Consider the following 14,987-nt stretch of genomic DNA (forward strand, 5'->3'; position numbering starts at 1 on the left):
GTGGCAAGGAGGCGGAGCTTCTGGGGGTGGGAAGGGGGCGGGCACCCCCAGAGCCGCAGAGTATAAAGACCGCGCTCGGCGACCGCCGGCCCCGCACTGCTGAGGAGCGGAGCCTCCGCTTGGGGGGCCCCCCATCCCTGGCTGTCCCCCAACTGCGCGTCCCCGCCCCACCCCCGCGGCTGAGCCCCCACTGGTGCAGTGGTCTCCGCTTGGCGGAGGGAGCCTTGAGCTCGTTCCACAGCTTCTTTGCATCTTGAATTTCGGGGCGGCCCCCTCCCCCACCTCTCCCTGCCTTTTTGTACCCCGCTTTTTTCCTGCATTCTGCTCGGCTTTTGTAGCCGTCTGCTTTTGCACCCCTTTTCGTTCTGTTTCTAGACGGTTTGGCGAGGGTGAAGCTGCGTTCATACCCCTTCCTCTTGTTATTCTCTCCTGCTCTGACAGCACCTCTTTTCATAGCAGTTGGGGGGCCTAGGATCGGTGCATCTTCCGCCGCGCTGCCAGCACCCCGCAGCGCGTGGCCGTGCACCCCGGAATCTGCAGCAGCTGCATATCTGAGGGGGGTCTCCTTTGCCTCCGCCACCTTTGCTCCCCGCGCTTTTGGTTGTGTGGAGGGCTTCAGCGCGCGGCGCCCCCGCTTGTCCGCAGCCCCCTGCCCCGCGCCCGGACTCGACCCGCGCCGCCAAGATGGTCATCCAGAAAGAGAAGAAGAGCTGCGGGCAGGTGGTTGAAGAGTGGAAGGAGTTCGTGTGGAACCCGAGGACGCACCAGTTTATGGGCCGCACCGGGACCAGCTGGGGTACGCAGGGCCGGCACGCAACGGGCGGGGGAGAACCGCGGGGTGACGCCTCGGGGGCGCAGGGTCCCGCCGATGCGGCCCCAGCTCCCCTCCCGGGTCCCCGGCGTCCAGCCTCCCTGCCGGGCTCTGGGCTGGGAGGGGGCCGAATCGCCAGCCTAATCTCCCCGGCTGGCCGTGCGGAGGCGGAGAAAGTAGGTCACAGCCGCCTTCCCGCCCCCCGCGGAGCCCCCTCGGGCGGGGGGTCGTCAGCTCTGCCTGCATGTCCGCGCCGCGGCGCTCACACTCCCTCTCGGGGCCTGTGCGCTCCACACGGGCGTCCCCCACCTCCAAAGAGCGCCCCTTCCCTCCCTCCGGCTCTCACTAGCTCGGCAGCCCGGTCTATTTTTAGCTCGTGCCCACCCCCTGGACCCTGGGAACGTTCATGAAGGGGCGGGTCTTGGGGGGGTGTGTTAGGGGGGTTCTTCACGGCGGAAGTTGTCTGTATCCCACCGCCTGGCCTTGGGAGCCTTCTCTGACCGCTTTGTGGGTTGGGGGGCTGCTGAGAGTATGAGTTTTTCTGAGGCTGCAGGTTTTGCTCCCATGTAGGTGGCGGAGGGAGGAGTGGTCCCTGTGGTGATTTGTGTGCATCAGCCAGCCAGGTGTCTGTAACAGTCGGATGACTTGGGAGCCTCCCCAGGCTGACCATGGCAGGACTCAGGGAGTTGTAGTGGTTGAGGGGGTGTCTGGTGAACTGCACAGGTGCAGGTGAGGGGTGGAATTCTTCCAAGAGGGATGGTCAAGCTGGGACGTTGAGACACAGGGGACACTGTGTGACACGGTTTACAATTTTTCCACACTGATTTGTCACTGTCCCCATCACACCTACTCAGGGGCCCACGAGGTGGGTCCCATGCAATCCATGCCCTCAGGGAACTCAAACTCCAGCCCCTGGAATGAAAGAATCCAGCAATGCTTGGGAGAGTCAGAGGACTTCGTGGAAGAAGGGTCTTCTGAGATGGAAGGATTGGGAGTCCAGGGTGGTGGGAACAGCCGGCCCCTGGGCCCTTACTTCAGGCAGGGGAGCCATGGAGAAACCCCACCAAGGGAAGGCTGTGGGAGATTCTACCTTTCCTTCTTGCTTCTGCCCAGGGTGCTGGGTGTGAGCTGAGGGTGGGGTGACTGTCGAAGGTTCTAACAAGCTGTCTCTGAGAGATTTGTAGCTAGGCTAGAGTGTTAGGTCTTGCATTTCAGAAACTGTGTTCAACGTTTGGCTTCTGAAGGGCACCAGGAGAGAGATTTTGCTATTCAAATCTGAGGGTCCAGGCTCTGCAGGGTGGCATGAGAGTTTGCTTGTGAATGGTGGCCAGTACCCGCTTAAAAGTCACCATGCTAGCACAGCTTTAAGCATGAGTATGAATGCAGAGGTAACAGATGTGTGCCTTTTCAGGACTAAGCATGGTTCAGAAGTTGGAAATGTAATTGGAGGCAAAGTAACAGCAGCCTATACTTGGAGTTGCCCCAGCAACGAGGGTTTAGGTCTCTGTGGCCTCCACAAGGTCGGGCTTCACTGTGCCCTAGGACCAGGAGGGGGCTGGGAGTCATGGCTGGAAGCCAGACACAACTGCCTGCTTCCAGCTTGTCTCATTTTGCTCCCAGGGGAAGGCTCTAAGACATCTCTGTGACTCTGTGACCAGTCCCAGTGCAGAACTTCAGAGTGGGTAGAGGGGTACGTGGGGATAGGTGAGGTTATGGTGGGAATGTTAGGCCCTGCTGACCCTGTTTCCTCCTCCCTAGCCTTTATCCTCCTCTTCTACCTCGTTTTTTATGGGTTCCTCACCGCCATGTTCACCCTCACCATGTGGGTGATGCTGCAGACTGTCTCCGACCATACCCCCAAGTACCAGGACCGACTGGCTACACCGGGTGAGTTTCAAGGCTTCCCCTGCCAGCTATTCTAACTGCTCTTGTGCCCCTAAACCTCCAGAAGGAACTCATAGTTCCTTCCAGGAGTTTAATTCTGATGACCCAATCCCCATGTTCTGGGAAGTTCTTCTTGGAATCTGTCCACCTTCCCATTTCCTGCAGTTGGGAGCTGTGTGATTTGGGCATGTGGCAGATAACCACGGGAGATCACCCTCCTGTGAAGACGATCTCAGATATTCACCTCTGTCCCCACCCTGGTGTTCCCTGTGTCCATTTTCTTCCCTCTGTGTGCAGCCCCTCATCTTATAGATACCCCCAACTTCTGCCTTTGTCGGCTGTAGGCTTGATGATTCGTCCCAAGACTGAGAACCTTGATGTCATTGTCAATGTCAGTGACACTGAAAGCTGGGACCAGCATGTTCAGAAGCTCAACAAGTTCTTGGAGCGTGAGTGTGGGTCTGGCTATGTGGCAGTTCACAACTTCAGGCAGGGGACTGGGGACCTTGGAAGTGAAGCATCTGGCCCCTGACTCTCTCCCTCCCACCTCCTTAGCTTACAACGACTCTATCCAAGCCCAAAAGAATGATGTCTGCCGCCCTGGGCGCTATTACGAACAGCCAGATAATGGAGTCCTCAACTACCCCAAACGTGCCTGCCAATTCAACCGGACCCAGCTAGGCAACTGCTCTGGCATTGGGGACCCCACCCACTATGGCTACAGCACTGGGCAGCCCTGTGTCTTCATCAAGATGAATCGGGTACCTGTGACCTTGGTCCCCAGGGTGAACGGAGGAAGGATCTGGGGACACCACCTGCAGACAGTTGCATCCTTTCACTGGGGCTAATGGGCATGAGAGAGACTTGGATGTTTGTGTAGCTGGGAGGAAAAGAGAGGCGGGGCTCTTGGAGGCTAAGCTCTGTAGCTAGAAAGCTGGATGCCTTTTTTTTTTTTTTTTTTAAGACAGGGTCTCGCTATGTTGCCAAGACTGGCCTTGAACTCCTGAAATTAAGCTATACTCCCGCCTCAACTTCCCTAGTAGTTGGGACTACAGTCCCTGGCTTAGCTTGGTCTGGATGCCCATCTTTGACAACTTCTTTCTCTGACTCTCTTCACCTTCCATCCTCACTCCAGGTCATCAACTTCTACGCAGGAGCAAACCAGAGCATGAATGTTACCTGTGCTGGGAAGGTGAGTTCGCTGGGCCTTGTCTGCCTGCTCACCTGCGTGTCCTTCATGGTTTCTGTGTAATTCACCTGTCTCTCCCTATCTTCTTTGCTCCTAGAGGCCCCATCACCATAGAAACAAGGGGGTAAGAGTGGGCTTGTGGGCTCCACCGTAGCTTGAACTCCGAGGGCCTCGCACTCCTCTAGCTTCTCTCTAGGATGCAGAGGCCTGCTCTCCTAGGGGCAGACACATGCCCTCCTTCACCAATGCTCTGGCCTCTGGCTTCTCTCCCTAATGCTTCCACCTTCTTCTTTATTCCCGGATTGTCCATATGTTTCGCTCTCCCTCCCATATGGCCCCCACCCGTCAGTTCCTTCTAGGTATCTGGTAGCTGCTGATCTGTTAGCACCATCTGCCACCACTTCGTTGTCCTTGGGACCCTGTTCCCCCCTACCCGCCCCCTGGTCTGTCCTTTCTAGAAACTTGCTGCTCCCTCTACATCCCCTTCCTTGCTTTCTATTCAACCCTGGTCTGTCCTTTCTAGAAACTTGCTGCTCCCTCTACATCCCCTTCCTTGCTTTCTATTCAATCCTTAATCATGTATCTGTTCTTTCTTGGCTCTGCTCCAGAAACTGATTCCTGAGGATGGGGTAAGAACTTGGGGTAGGAGTAGAGTAGGAGGCTTTCGTGTCATTAGCAGCCTTCAGGAGTTCCTAGAATGATGACAGAGACAGACCATCCCCTCATCTACACACGCTGACACACTGACACAGACTCACAGCTCCAGGGAGGCAAACTTGAGACAGGAATAATCGGGGGTGAAGGAAGAACAAAAGAACAAATGGAAGTCTGGTGAGCTCCTGGGTGTCTGCCATCCCTAACTGGCTCACCCCCTATCTTCCTGCACCCCCACAGCGAGATGAAGATGCTGAGAATCTCGGCAACTTCGTCATGTTCCCTGCCAACGGTAACATCGACCTCATGTACTTCCCCTACTATGGCAAAAAGTTCCACGTAAGTCCCAGGGGAGGCCCAGGCTGATGGCGGGTGTGGGTGGTGAGCTAGGGAAGGAGGCCACGTTGCTCCAGGCCTAGACCCTGCACTACTCCTCCGGCCCAGGTGAACTACACACAGCCCCTGGTGGCCGTGAAGTTCCTGAATGTGACCCCCAATGTGGAGGTGAATGTAGAATGCCGCATCAACGCCGCCAACATCGCCACAGATGATGAGCGAGACAAGTTCGCCGGCCGTGTGGCCTTCAAACTCCGCATCAACAAAACCTGAGGCCCCTTCCTCCCACCCCATCTCTCTCCTGTGGATGCTCCTGGAATGTCCCTGACCCTGCCTGATCCCTCCCTCACCCACCCCAAAGGTATTTTTGATAACAGAGCTATGACTTGTCTGAGCCTCACACCCTTTTCCTTGACTTCTCAACCCAGCCTGAAGTCCATTGCGCCTCCCTATCACTCCCATTTCCCACCAACTTCTCCCAACCTCAGATCAGTGAGAGGGAGCTGGGCTAAGATGGCCACAGAGGAATTAGGAGGCTTTCTAGTTCTGGTTTAGCTGTGAGAGCTATCTACTCTCCTGCCTGCATATCCCCTGAGAGTTATAGGAAGTGCCCACTGACCCACCCACCCAGCTACATACCCCCACCCCCCACACACATACAAACGTGCACACGTGTCTCATTTCACCCCTTTGCTTCCAGAGATGAATGTGGCACTCTGTCCTTCCATTCCTAAGCTCTAGTCACTGGTCCTTGATCTCTCACACTTTCTCCCTGTCTACACAGTCACCATCTTGGTGACTTTGAACTTATCTGGCTCCTGGGCAGGTGTTCTCCTCCTCTCCATCCCTATTCCCTCCTCTGAAATGCACCTTTTTGTAATTGAGGACAAGGTGGTTCTGTGGCCTTTTCCCTCTTTCCTGGCACATTCTGCTTCTCACCTTCTGGTGACTCTGTGAGCTGGGAAATGAGGGACTGGAAGCGAGGCCTCCGTTGGCCCTTCCTGAAAATCCTCTGGCAACCCCTGACTTCAGCACTTCCTTCCTTCCTTCCTTCCTTCCTTCCTTCCTTCCTTCCTTCCTTCCTTCCTTTGCTCTTATTGCCTAGGCTGGAGTGAAATGGCACAATCTCAGCTCACTGCAACCTCCGCATCCTGGGTTCAAGCAAGCTATTCTCCCGCTTCAACCTCCCGAGTAGTTGGGATTACAGGCATGCGCCACCACGCCCAACTAATTTTTTATTTTTTATTTTTTGCATTTTTTAGTAGAGACGGGGTTTCTCCATGTTGGTCAGGCTGGTCTTGAATTCTCGACCTCAGGTGATCCACCCGCCTTCGCCTCCCAAAGTGTTGGGATTACAGACAGGCGTGAGCTACCGTGCCTGGCCTTCAGTTTCTTCCTAGGCCCTTCTATCACCCAAATAGCTGCTCCCCAGAGGGGCGGGGTTGACCTAGGCTGAATATCCACTTTGTTTTTACGGATGGCTCCCTTCCCCCATTCGCCTTCCCAGAATATCCTTCAAGTTCCACTTCCCAGGGAGCTCTGGGGGAGGGGCGGCCATTCTGGCTCTGTCCCCCGTGGCCACCTTGGAAACATCGGCTGGCTTTGGGACTATTCCACCTCCTTCCCCTGAGCCCAGATCTGCCCCCACCATCCTCTCTCTGGCTTCTCTTAGCGAGTTATCAACTAATCACTAACTCCTTCCCTTTCCTCCGCATGCCAGCCTGAAAGTTCCAAATCTAGCCTCTGAATGTCTTGGCTCCGTCTCCTTCAGACCCCTTTGCCTTTAAAAAAAACAAAAACAAAAACAAGAAACCCATAATGCCCATAGAATGTCAAATGAGGGGCCTTCTGCCTCCTGCTCTGAATATTCTGTAGCTGTAGAGGCATTTTAACCCTTTGTCCTCCAGCAACTCTTCACTTCCTCATCCTCGCTAACCTTTTTCTTTTTTTAATGCTGCAGCCTCCCCACTCCACCCACTGGTGGACCCTTCCCTTTTTCTCTAGCTGGATCTGTGTTTCTTCCCTTCGGGCCCCCATGTTTTCCTGCACCCGCCCTACCATGGTCTCTCTCTGCAGTTATTTAATGCCTGTGTCAGATCTACTGTAAAAAGAGGATTAAGTAAAATAAAATGAGAGCAATTATATATATAAATATATATCATACACAGAGCCCTGCGTGTGGGTTGTTCCTTTCTGAGCAGTTGGAAGAGCCCAGGGAAGGAGTGGAGGGTGGATCTGGGTGGTCCCAAGGGGATCCCCAAGGCCTTGGAGGCGGCTCCCCAGCTATGATCTCTTCCTTGCAGTGTCCAAGCATCTACCCCATTCGCCTTGTCTAATTTAGTGCACACTGTCTCGAGATGACTCCATACAAGACAGGCAGGAAGCCTATGTCCCTTTTGTACAGTGATGCTTATGAAGTGCCTACTGTGTACATTCTAGGCACCGTGAGGACACAGTTATGAAAGAGGCAGAGATCCTGCCCCCAAGGAGCTCCCCAGTTTAACAGGAGAGGTGAGGAGCACACGAGAAACTCTCATACAAGGTAGACCTAAACATGCTTCAAGGAAGGGGAGAGAGCCTGTGATGATAAACTTCAGAGCCGCCAACCACTGTCTGTCAGGCACGTTAAAGGGAAGCTTTCTCAGAGGAGGTAGCATTTAAATGGGAGATTAAAGGAGGGGTGGTTTGGAGAGAAAAGAGCATCAGCAAATGCTCAGAGACAGATGAGAAAAGTTGACTAGAAGAAACATGGATGTCAAAGCAATATGGGCCGGGCGCAGAGGCTCACGCCTGTAATCCCAGCACTTTGGGAGGCTGAGGTGGGCAGATCGCCTGAGGTCGGGAGTTCAAGACCAGCCTGGCCAACATGGTGAAACCCCGTCTCTACTAAAAAAAAAAATACAAAATTAGCCGGGCGTGGTGGTGCATGCCTGTAATCCCAGCTACTCGGGAGGCTGAGGTAGGAGAATCACTTGAACCCAGGAGGCGGAGGTTGCAGTGAGCCGAGATCGTGCCATTGCACTCCAGCCTGAGCAACAAGAGCGAAACTCCATCTCAAAAAAAAAAAAAAAAGCAATATGAACTATATGATCCTAATTTTGTGCAAAGTAAACACACAGGCTGGGCGTGGTGGCTCATGCCTGTAATCCCAGCGCTTTGGGAGGCTGAGGTGGGAGGATCACCTGAGGTCAGGAGTTCGAGACTAGCCTGGCCAACATGGTGAAACCCCGTCTCTACTAAAAATTGAAAAAATTAGCCAGGCCTGGTGGCGGATGCCTGTACTCCCAGCTACTTGGGAGGCTGAGGCAGGAGAATTGCTTGAACTCAGGAGGCGGAAGGTTCAGTGAGCTGAGATTGCGCCATTGTACTCCAGCCTGGGCAATAAGAGGGAAACTCTGTCTCAAAAAAAATTAATTAATTAATTAAAAAGTAAACACACACATGTAAGCATAGAAAAAAGTATATATGATGTTTCTTGTGGTATATGGGGGAGGGGAGGGGCTTATAGCTAATTTTTATTTTCTTCTCAGGGCCTTTTCTCTTTTTGCAATGAATTGGTCTTAGTATTTGTCTTGAAAAATAGCTTTATTACATATGCACACACCTATACACAATTTTATCATGAATGCATAATACACACACACGCACACACACACACACCCCATCATAGAAAAGGATTACTGGGTTTTGGTCATTGTTATACCAAAATTGGGTCATATTGTACACACTTTCATGCATCTTACTTTTCCCACTCAATAAATATCATATGTCAGTACTTCCCCTAGCAGAGCTCTAATTCATTTTAAATTTTCTTTTATTAACTTATTTATTTATTTATGTACTTATTTATTTCTGAGATGGAGTCTTGCTCTGTCACCCAGGCTGGAGTGCAGTGGCACAATCTTGGCTCACTGCAACCTGTACCACCCGGGTTCAAGTGATTCTCCCACCTCAGCCTCTCGAGTAGCAGGGATTACAGGCGCCCGCCAGCACACCCAGTTAATGTTTGTATTTTTGGTAGAGACAGGTTGTGCCATGTTGGCCAGGCTGGTCTCAAACACCTGACCTCAGGTGATCCACCTGCCTTGGACTCCCAAAGCGTTGGGATTACAGGTGTGAACCACCTCGCCGGGCCTCCTTGATTTTTTTTTTTTCTGAGACGGAGTCTTGCTCTGTCGCCCAGGCTGGAGTGCAGTGACATAATCTCAGCTCACTGCAAGCTCCACCTCCCGGGGTCACACCATTCTCCTGCCTCAGCCTCCTGAGTAGCTGGGACTGCAGGCGCCCGCCACCATGCCGGGCTAATTTTTTGAATCTTTAGTAGAGACAGGGTTTCACTGTGTTAGCCAGGATGGTCTCGATCTCCTGACCTTGTGATCCACCCACCTCGGCCTCCCAAAGTGCTGGGATTACAGGCGTGAGCCACCATGCCTGGTCTGTAGTATCTTTTTTTTTTTTTGGAGACAGAGTCTCACTTCCTTACCCAGGCTGGAGTGCGGTGGGGCAATCTCGGCTCACTGCAACCTTCACTTTCCAGGTTCATGTGATTCTCATGCCTCAGCCACCAGAGTAGCTGGGATTACAGGCGCACGCCACCATGCCTGGCTAACTTTTGTATTTTTAGTAGAGAAGAGTTTTCACCATGTTGGCCAGACTGGTCTCGAACTCCTGACCTCAAGTGATCTGCCCACCTCGCCCTCCCAAAGTGCTGTGATTACAGGCATAAGCCACCACGCCCAGCCTAAATTTTTTATAGAGATAGGGTCTTATTATGCTGCTCAGGCTGGTCTCAAACTCTTGGGCTCAAGTGATCCTCCCACCTCAGCTTCCCAAAGTGCTGGGATTATAGGCCTGAGCCACTGTGCCTGGCCAAGGCCCCAGTTTTATTTTTTCAGTTGTGCCAGCTTAATTTACTTTGTTTACCCTATGGCAACTTGGAAATGTGTGTTGGGCAAAAAATATATTTTTGAGAGACAGGTGCCGGGCGCGGTGGCTCACGTCTGTAATCCTAGCACTTTGGGAGGCTGAGGTGAGTGGATTGCCTGAGCTCAGCAGTTTGAGACCAGCCTGGGGAACACAGTGAAACCCTGTCTCTACTAAAAATACAAAAAATTAGCTGGGCATGGCGGCAGACGCCTGTAATCCCAGCTACTTGGGAGGTTGAGGCAGGAGAATCACTTGAACTCAGGTTACAGTGAGCCAAGGTTGCGCCATTGCACTCCAGCCTGGGTGAGAGAGCCAGACTCCATCTCCAAAAAAAAAAAGAGAGAGAGAGATAGGGACAGGGCATGGTGGCTCATGCCTGTAATCCCAGCATTTTGGGAGGCCGAGGTGGGCGGATCACCTAAGGTCAGGAGTTCAAAACCAGCCTAACCAATATGGAAAATCCTGTCTCTACTAAAAATGCAGAAAAAAAAAAAAAAATTAGCCAGGTGTAGTGGTGCATGCCTGTAATCCCAGCTACTTGGGAGGCTGAGGCAGGAGAATCGCTTCAACCCAGGTTGCAGTGAGCCAAGATCGCACCATGGCACTCCAGCCTGGGCAACGAGAGTGAAACTCTGTCTCAAAATAAATAAATAAATAAATAAATAAATAAATAAATAAATAAATAAATAACAAAAATAACAAATATATCTAATGTGTTCCGATTAAATGGAAATGCTAATTTTGGCCATATAATAATTATCCTGTATGCGAACATCTATATTTGTTACTTCTTGTTTCCCTTGGTTTGTCTACCACTCCATATGTTACATTGACCTCATCCCAGTAGTTTTATAGTAAGTTTTCTTTTCTTTTTTTTTTTTTTGAGACAGAGTCTCACTCTTGTTGCCCAGGCTGGAGTACAGTAACGCGATCTCAGCTCACTGCAACCTCCACCTCTCGAGTTCAAGTGATTCTCCTGCTTCAGCCTCCCGTAGCTGGAATTACAGGCATGTGCCACCAAGCTCAGCTAATTTTGTATTTTTAGTAGAGATGGGGTTTCACCATGTTGGTCAGGCTGATCTTGAACTCCTGACCTCATGTGATCTACTGCCTTGGTCTCCCAAAGTGCTGGGATTACAGGCGTGAGCCACTGCACCTGCCCGGCCTATACTAAGTTCTCAAAAATCTGGCAAGGCAAATAGGACCCCTTCTCCATTCTGTTGCTTATTATTTACTTATTATTTAAAATGTTATTATTTATTTTATTTTGTATTCTTTATTTTATTTATTGAGACAGATTCTCTTGCTCTGTCGTCCAGGCTGGAGTGCAGTGGCACGATCTCAGCTCACTGTAACCTCTGCCTCCCAGGTTCAAGGGGTTCTCCTGCCTTAGCCTCTCAAGTAGCTGGGAATACAGGTGCGTGTCACCACGCCTGACTAATTTTTGTATTTTTAGTATAGACGGGGTTTTGCCATGTTGCCCAGACTGGTCTGGAACTCCTGAGCTGAAACTGATTCACCTGCCTCGGCCTTCCAAAGTGTTGGGATTACAGGCATGAGCCACCGTGCCCAGCCTTCAGTACTGATTTATTTATTTTTGAGACAGAGTCTCACTGTGTTACCCAGGCTGGAGTACGATGGCACAATCTCTGCTCACTGCAACCTCCTCCTCCCCGGTTCAAGAGATCCTCCTGCCTCAGCCCCCTTAGTAGCTGGGATTACACGCATGGGCCACCACTGCCAGGCTAATTTTTGTATTTTTAGTACAGATGGGATTTCGCCATGTTGGCCAGGCTGGTCTTGAACTCCCGACCTCAGGTAATCCACTCGCCTTGGCCTCCTTTTTTTTTTGAGACGGAGTCTCACTTTGTTGCCAGGCTGGAACGCAGTGGCGGGATCTTGGCTCACTGCAACCTCCACCTCCCAGGTTCAAGCAATTCTCCTGCCTCAGCCTCCTGAGTAGCTGGAACTACAGGTGCGTGCCACCATGCCAGCGAATTTTTTGTATTTTTAGTAGAGACGGGTTTTCACTATGTTGGCCAGATGGTCTCCATCTCCTGACCGCGTGATCTGCCTGCCTCAGCCTCCCAAAGTGCCAGGATTAGAGGCGTGAGCGCACCTGGCCCAAATTCAGTATTTTTTATTTTTTATTTTATTTTTATTTTTTTTTTTGAGATGGAGTCTCGCTCTGTCACCCAGGCTGGAGTGCTGTGGCCGGATCTCAGCTCACTGCAAGCTCCGCCTCCCGGGTTCACGCCATTCTCCTGCCTCAGCCTCCCGAGTAGCTGGGACTACGGGCGCCGCCACCTCGCCCGGCTAGTTTTTTGTAGTTTTTAGCAGAGACGGGGTTTCACCGTGTTAGCCAGGATGGTCTCGATCTCCTGACCTCGTGATCCGCCCGTCTCGGCCTCCCAAAGTGCTGGGACTACAGGCTTGAGCCACCGCGCCCGGCCAAAATTCAGTATTTCTTAAAACAACTAGTGGCACTTACTCATTCCTATACATTTATGATAAATTTACCCAATTCACACTCACACAATGAAAACTTGGGATTCTAATTGAAATTGCATTATATTGTATTTATCTCGAGATAATTGATTTTTCTTGTCTTTTTTTTTTTTTTAGTTTTTCCATCTGAGAATCTATCATTTTCTTTGGATCTTGGCTTATGTCCTTAAATAAGGGTTTGTGGTCTTCTGCATACAGCTTCTGTGCCATTCCTTCTTTGTGTGTGCCATTCCTATTACACTTATTTCTTGATATTTACTGCTATTGTCTTTGGAAATGGAGCCTTGCTCTGTTGCCCAAGCTGGAAAGCAGTGGCAGGATCTTGGGTCACTGCAATCTCTGCCTCCTGGGTTCAAGCGATTCTCCTGCCTCGACCTCCCGAGTAGCTGGGATCACAGGCTTACACTATCACGCCCAGCTAATTTTTGTATTTTCAGTAGAGACAGGGTGTCACCATGTTGGCCAGGCTGATCTCGAACCTGACCTCAGGTGATCCTCCTGTCTCGATCTCCCAAAGTTCTGGGATTACAGGTGTCAGCCACCATGCTTGGTCTTGTTGTCATTATTTTGAATGGAATGTTTTCTTGTTCTCTAATTTTTCACAGTGCTTCTGCTGGAAGATAAAATTAGTATTTTTCTCCCTACTATTTATCTACCTTACTAAAGTCTGTTAATTCCATAATATTTCTGAGTTTTGGTATACTATCCTATAAAGGCATACGTGTATGTATGTGTGTGTGTGTGTATATATAGAATATATAATATATATATATAATTTCCAAACACCCACTCTAACCAGAAAGAAATTTTTTTTACCAGTGATTTTCTTCCTTTTTTGTTCCTTTTGAATGCACTAAAACCAGAGAAGGCTGGGCACAGTGGCTCACTCCTGTAGTCTCAGTGCGTTGGGAGGCAGAGGCGGACGGATCACAAGGTCAGGAGTTCGAGACTAGCCTGGCCAACATGGTGAAACCCCGTCTCTACTAAAAATACAAAAAATTAGCCAGGGGTGGTGTCAGGCACCTGTAATTCCAGGTATTCGAGAGGCTGAGGCAGGAGAATCACTTGAACCGGAGAGGTGGGGAGGTTTCAGTGAACAGAGACTGCGCCACTGTACTCCAGCCTGGGCAACAGAGCGAGACTCCGTCTCAAAAAAAATAAAATAAAGAAAAAATAACATAAAACCAGAGTAAGTCTATATCCCCATACATTTATTTTATTTTATTTATTTTGAGATGGAGTCCCGCCCTGTCGCCCAGGCTGAGTGCAATGGTGCGATCTTTGCTCACCGCAACCTCTGCCTCCTGGGTTCAAGTGATTCTCCTGCCTCAGCCTCCCAACTCGCTGGGATTACAGGCACCTGCCACCACGCCTGGCTAATGTTTGTATTTTTAGTAGAGATGGGGTTTCACCATGTTGGCCAGGCTGGTCTCAAACTCCTGACCTCCTGATTCACCCACGTCAGCCTCCCAAAGTGCTGGGATAATAGGCATGAGCCACTGCGCCCGGCCAGTTTTTTTTAAAGTAGAGACACAGTCTTGCTCTGTTGCCTAGGCTGGTCTCAAGGGATCCTCCTACTTTGGCCTCCCAAAGTGCTGGGATCACAGGCATGAGCCACCATACAGCCCCCTATACAGTACTTGATTATTTATTTATTTATTTGTTTATTTATCTAGAGAGAGGTCTGGCTATTTTGACTATGTGTTCAACTCTTGGCCTGAAGCAATTCTCCCACCTCGGCCTCACAAAATGTTTGGATTATAGGTGTGGCCAGCTCTTTTTTTTTTGAGACTGAGTCTAGCTCTGTCGCCCAGGCTGGAGTGCAATGGTGTGATCTTGGCTCACTGCAACCCCCGCCTCCCGGGTTCAAGCAATTCTCCTGTCTCAGCCTCTCCAGTAGCTGGGATTATAGGTGCCTGCCACCATGCCCAGCTAATTTTTTTGTATTTGTAGTAGAGGTGGGATTTCACTATGTTAGCCAGGCTGGTCTCGAACTCCTGACATCAGGTGATCTACCCACCTTGGCCTCCCAAAGTGTTGGGATTACAGGTGTGAGCCACTGTGCCCAGCCCAGCTCTTGATCTCAATTGAAATTATCTTACTGTTTAACTGTTTAGGAAAATTGGTATTTCGTTATCAGTCTATTACTGTTTTAATTAAAGTGTGTGTGTGTGTGTTTTAAGGAAATGACTACTGAAATTTAATCAAATTCCTTTCAGCATCTGTTGATATCATACATAATTTTTCTAAACTTAATGTATTGAATTATGTTGATAGACTGTCTGCTATTAAAACCAACTTTGGGCTGGGTGTGGTGGCTCACGCTTGTAATCCTAGCACTTTAGGAGGCCGAGGTGTGCGAATCACCTGAGGTCAGGAGTTCCAGGTTAGCTGGTGACATAGTGAAACCCTGTCTCTACTAAAAATACAAAAATTAACCGGGCATGGTGGCATGCACCTGTAGTCCCAGCTACCTGGGAGGCTGAGGCAGGAGAATCGCTTGAACTGGGAGGCAGAGATCACGCCACTGCACTCCATCCTGGGCGACAGAGTGACACTCCATCTCAAAAAAAAAAAAGAAAAAAGAAAATAAAAACCCACACACACAAATGAATAAATTTAAGTTTAATTTTAAAATTAAATTTTAAAAATTGTAAATGTGTTTCACAATATTTTATT

At 50.4% G+C, this 14,987-nt stretch overlaps 1 protein-coding gene across 1 annotated transcript; it reads left to right on the forward strand.

Moving 5' to 3' along the window:
• Window positions 1-314: 314 nt before the first annotated feature.
• On the forward strand, window positions 315-5,274 carry ATP1B2 (ATPase Na+/K+ transporting subunit beta 2). The gene is made up of 7 exons (XM_023193316.1): window positions 315-796; window positions 2,570-2,698; window positions 3,040-3,144; window positions 3,251-3,456; window positions 3,831-3,887; window positions 4,779-4,877; window positions 4,983-5,274. Exons 1-7 carry the CDS (start codon window positions 685-687, stop codon window positions 5,145-5,147), a joined length of 873 nt encoding a protein of 290 aa, XP_023049084.1. The 5' UTR covers window positions 315-684; the 3' UTR covers window positions 5,148-5,274.
• The last annotated feature ends 9,713 nt before the right edge of the window (window positions 5,275-14,987 follow it).

Source organism: Piliocolobus tephrosceles, chromosome 16 (genome assembly GCF_002776525.5).
Source record: "Piliocolobus tephrosceles isolate RC106 chromosome 16, ASM277652v3, whole genome shotgun sequence".
Classification (NCBI taxonomy): domain Eukaryota; kingdom Metazoa; phylum Chordata; class Mammalia; order Primates; family Cercopithecidae; genus Piliocolobus; species Piliocolobus tephrosceles.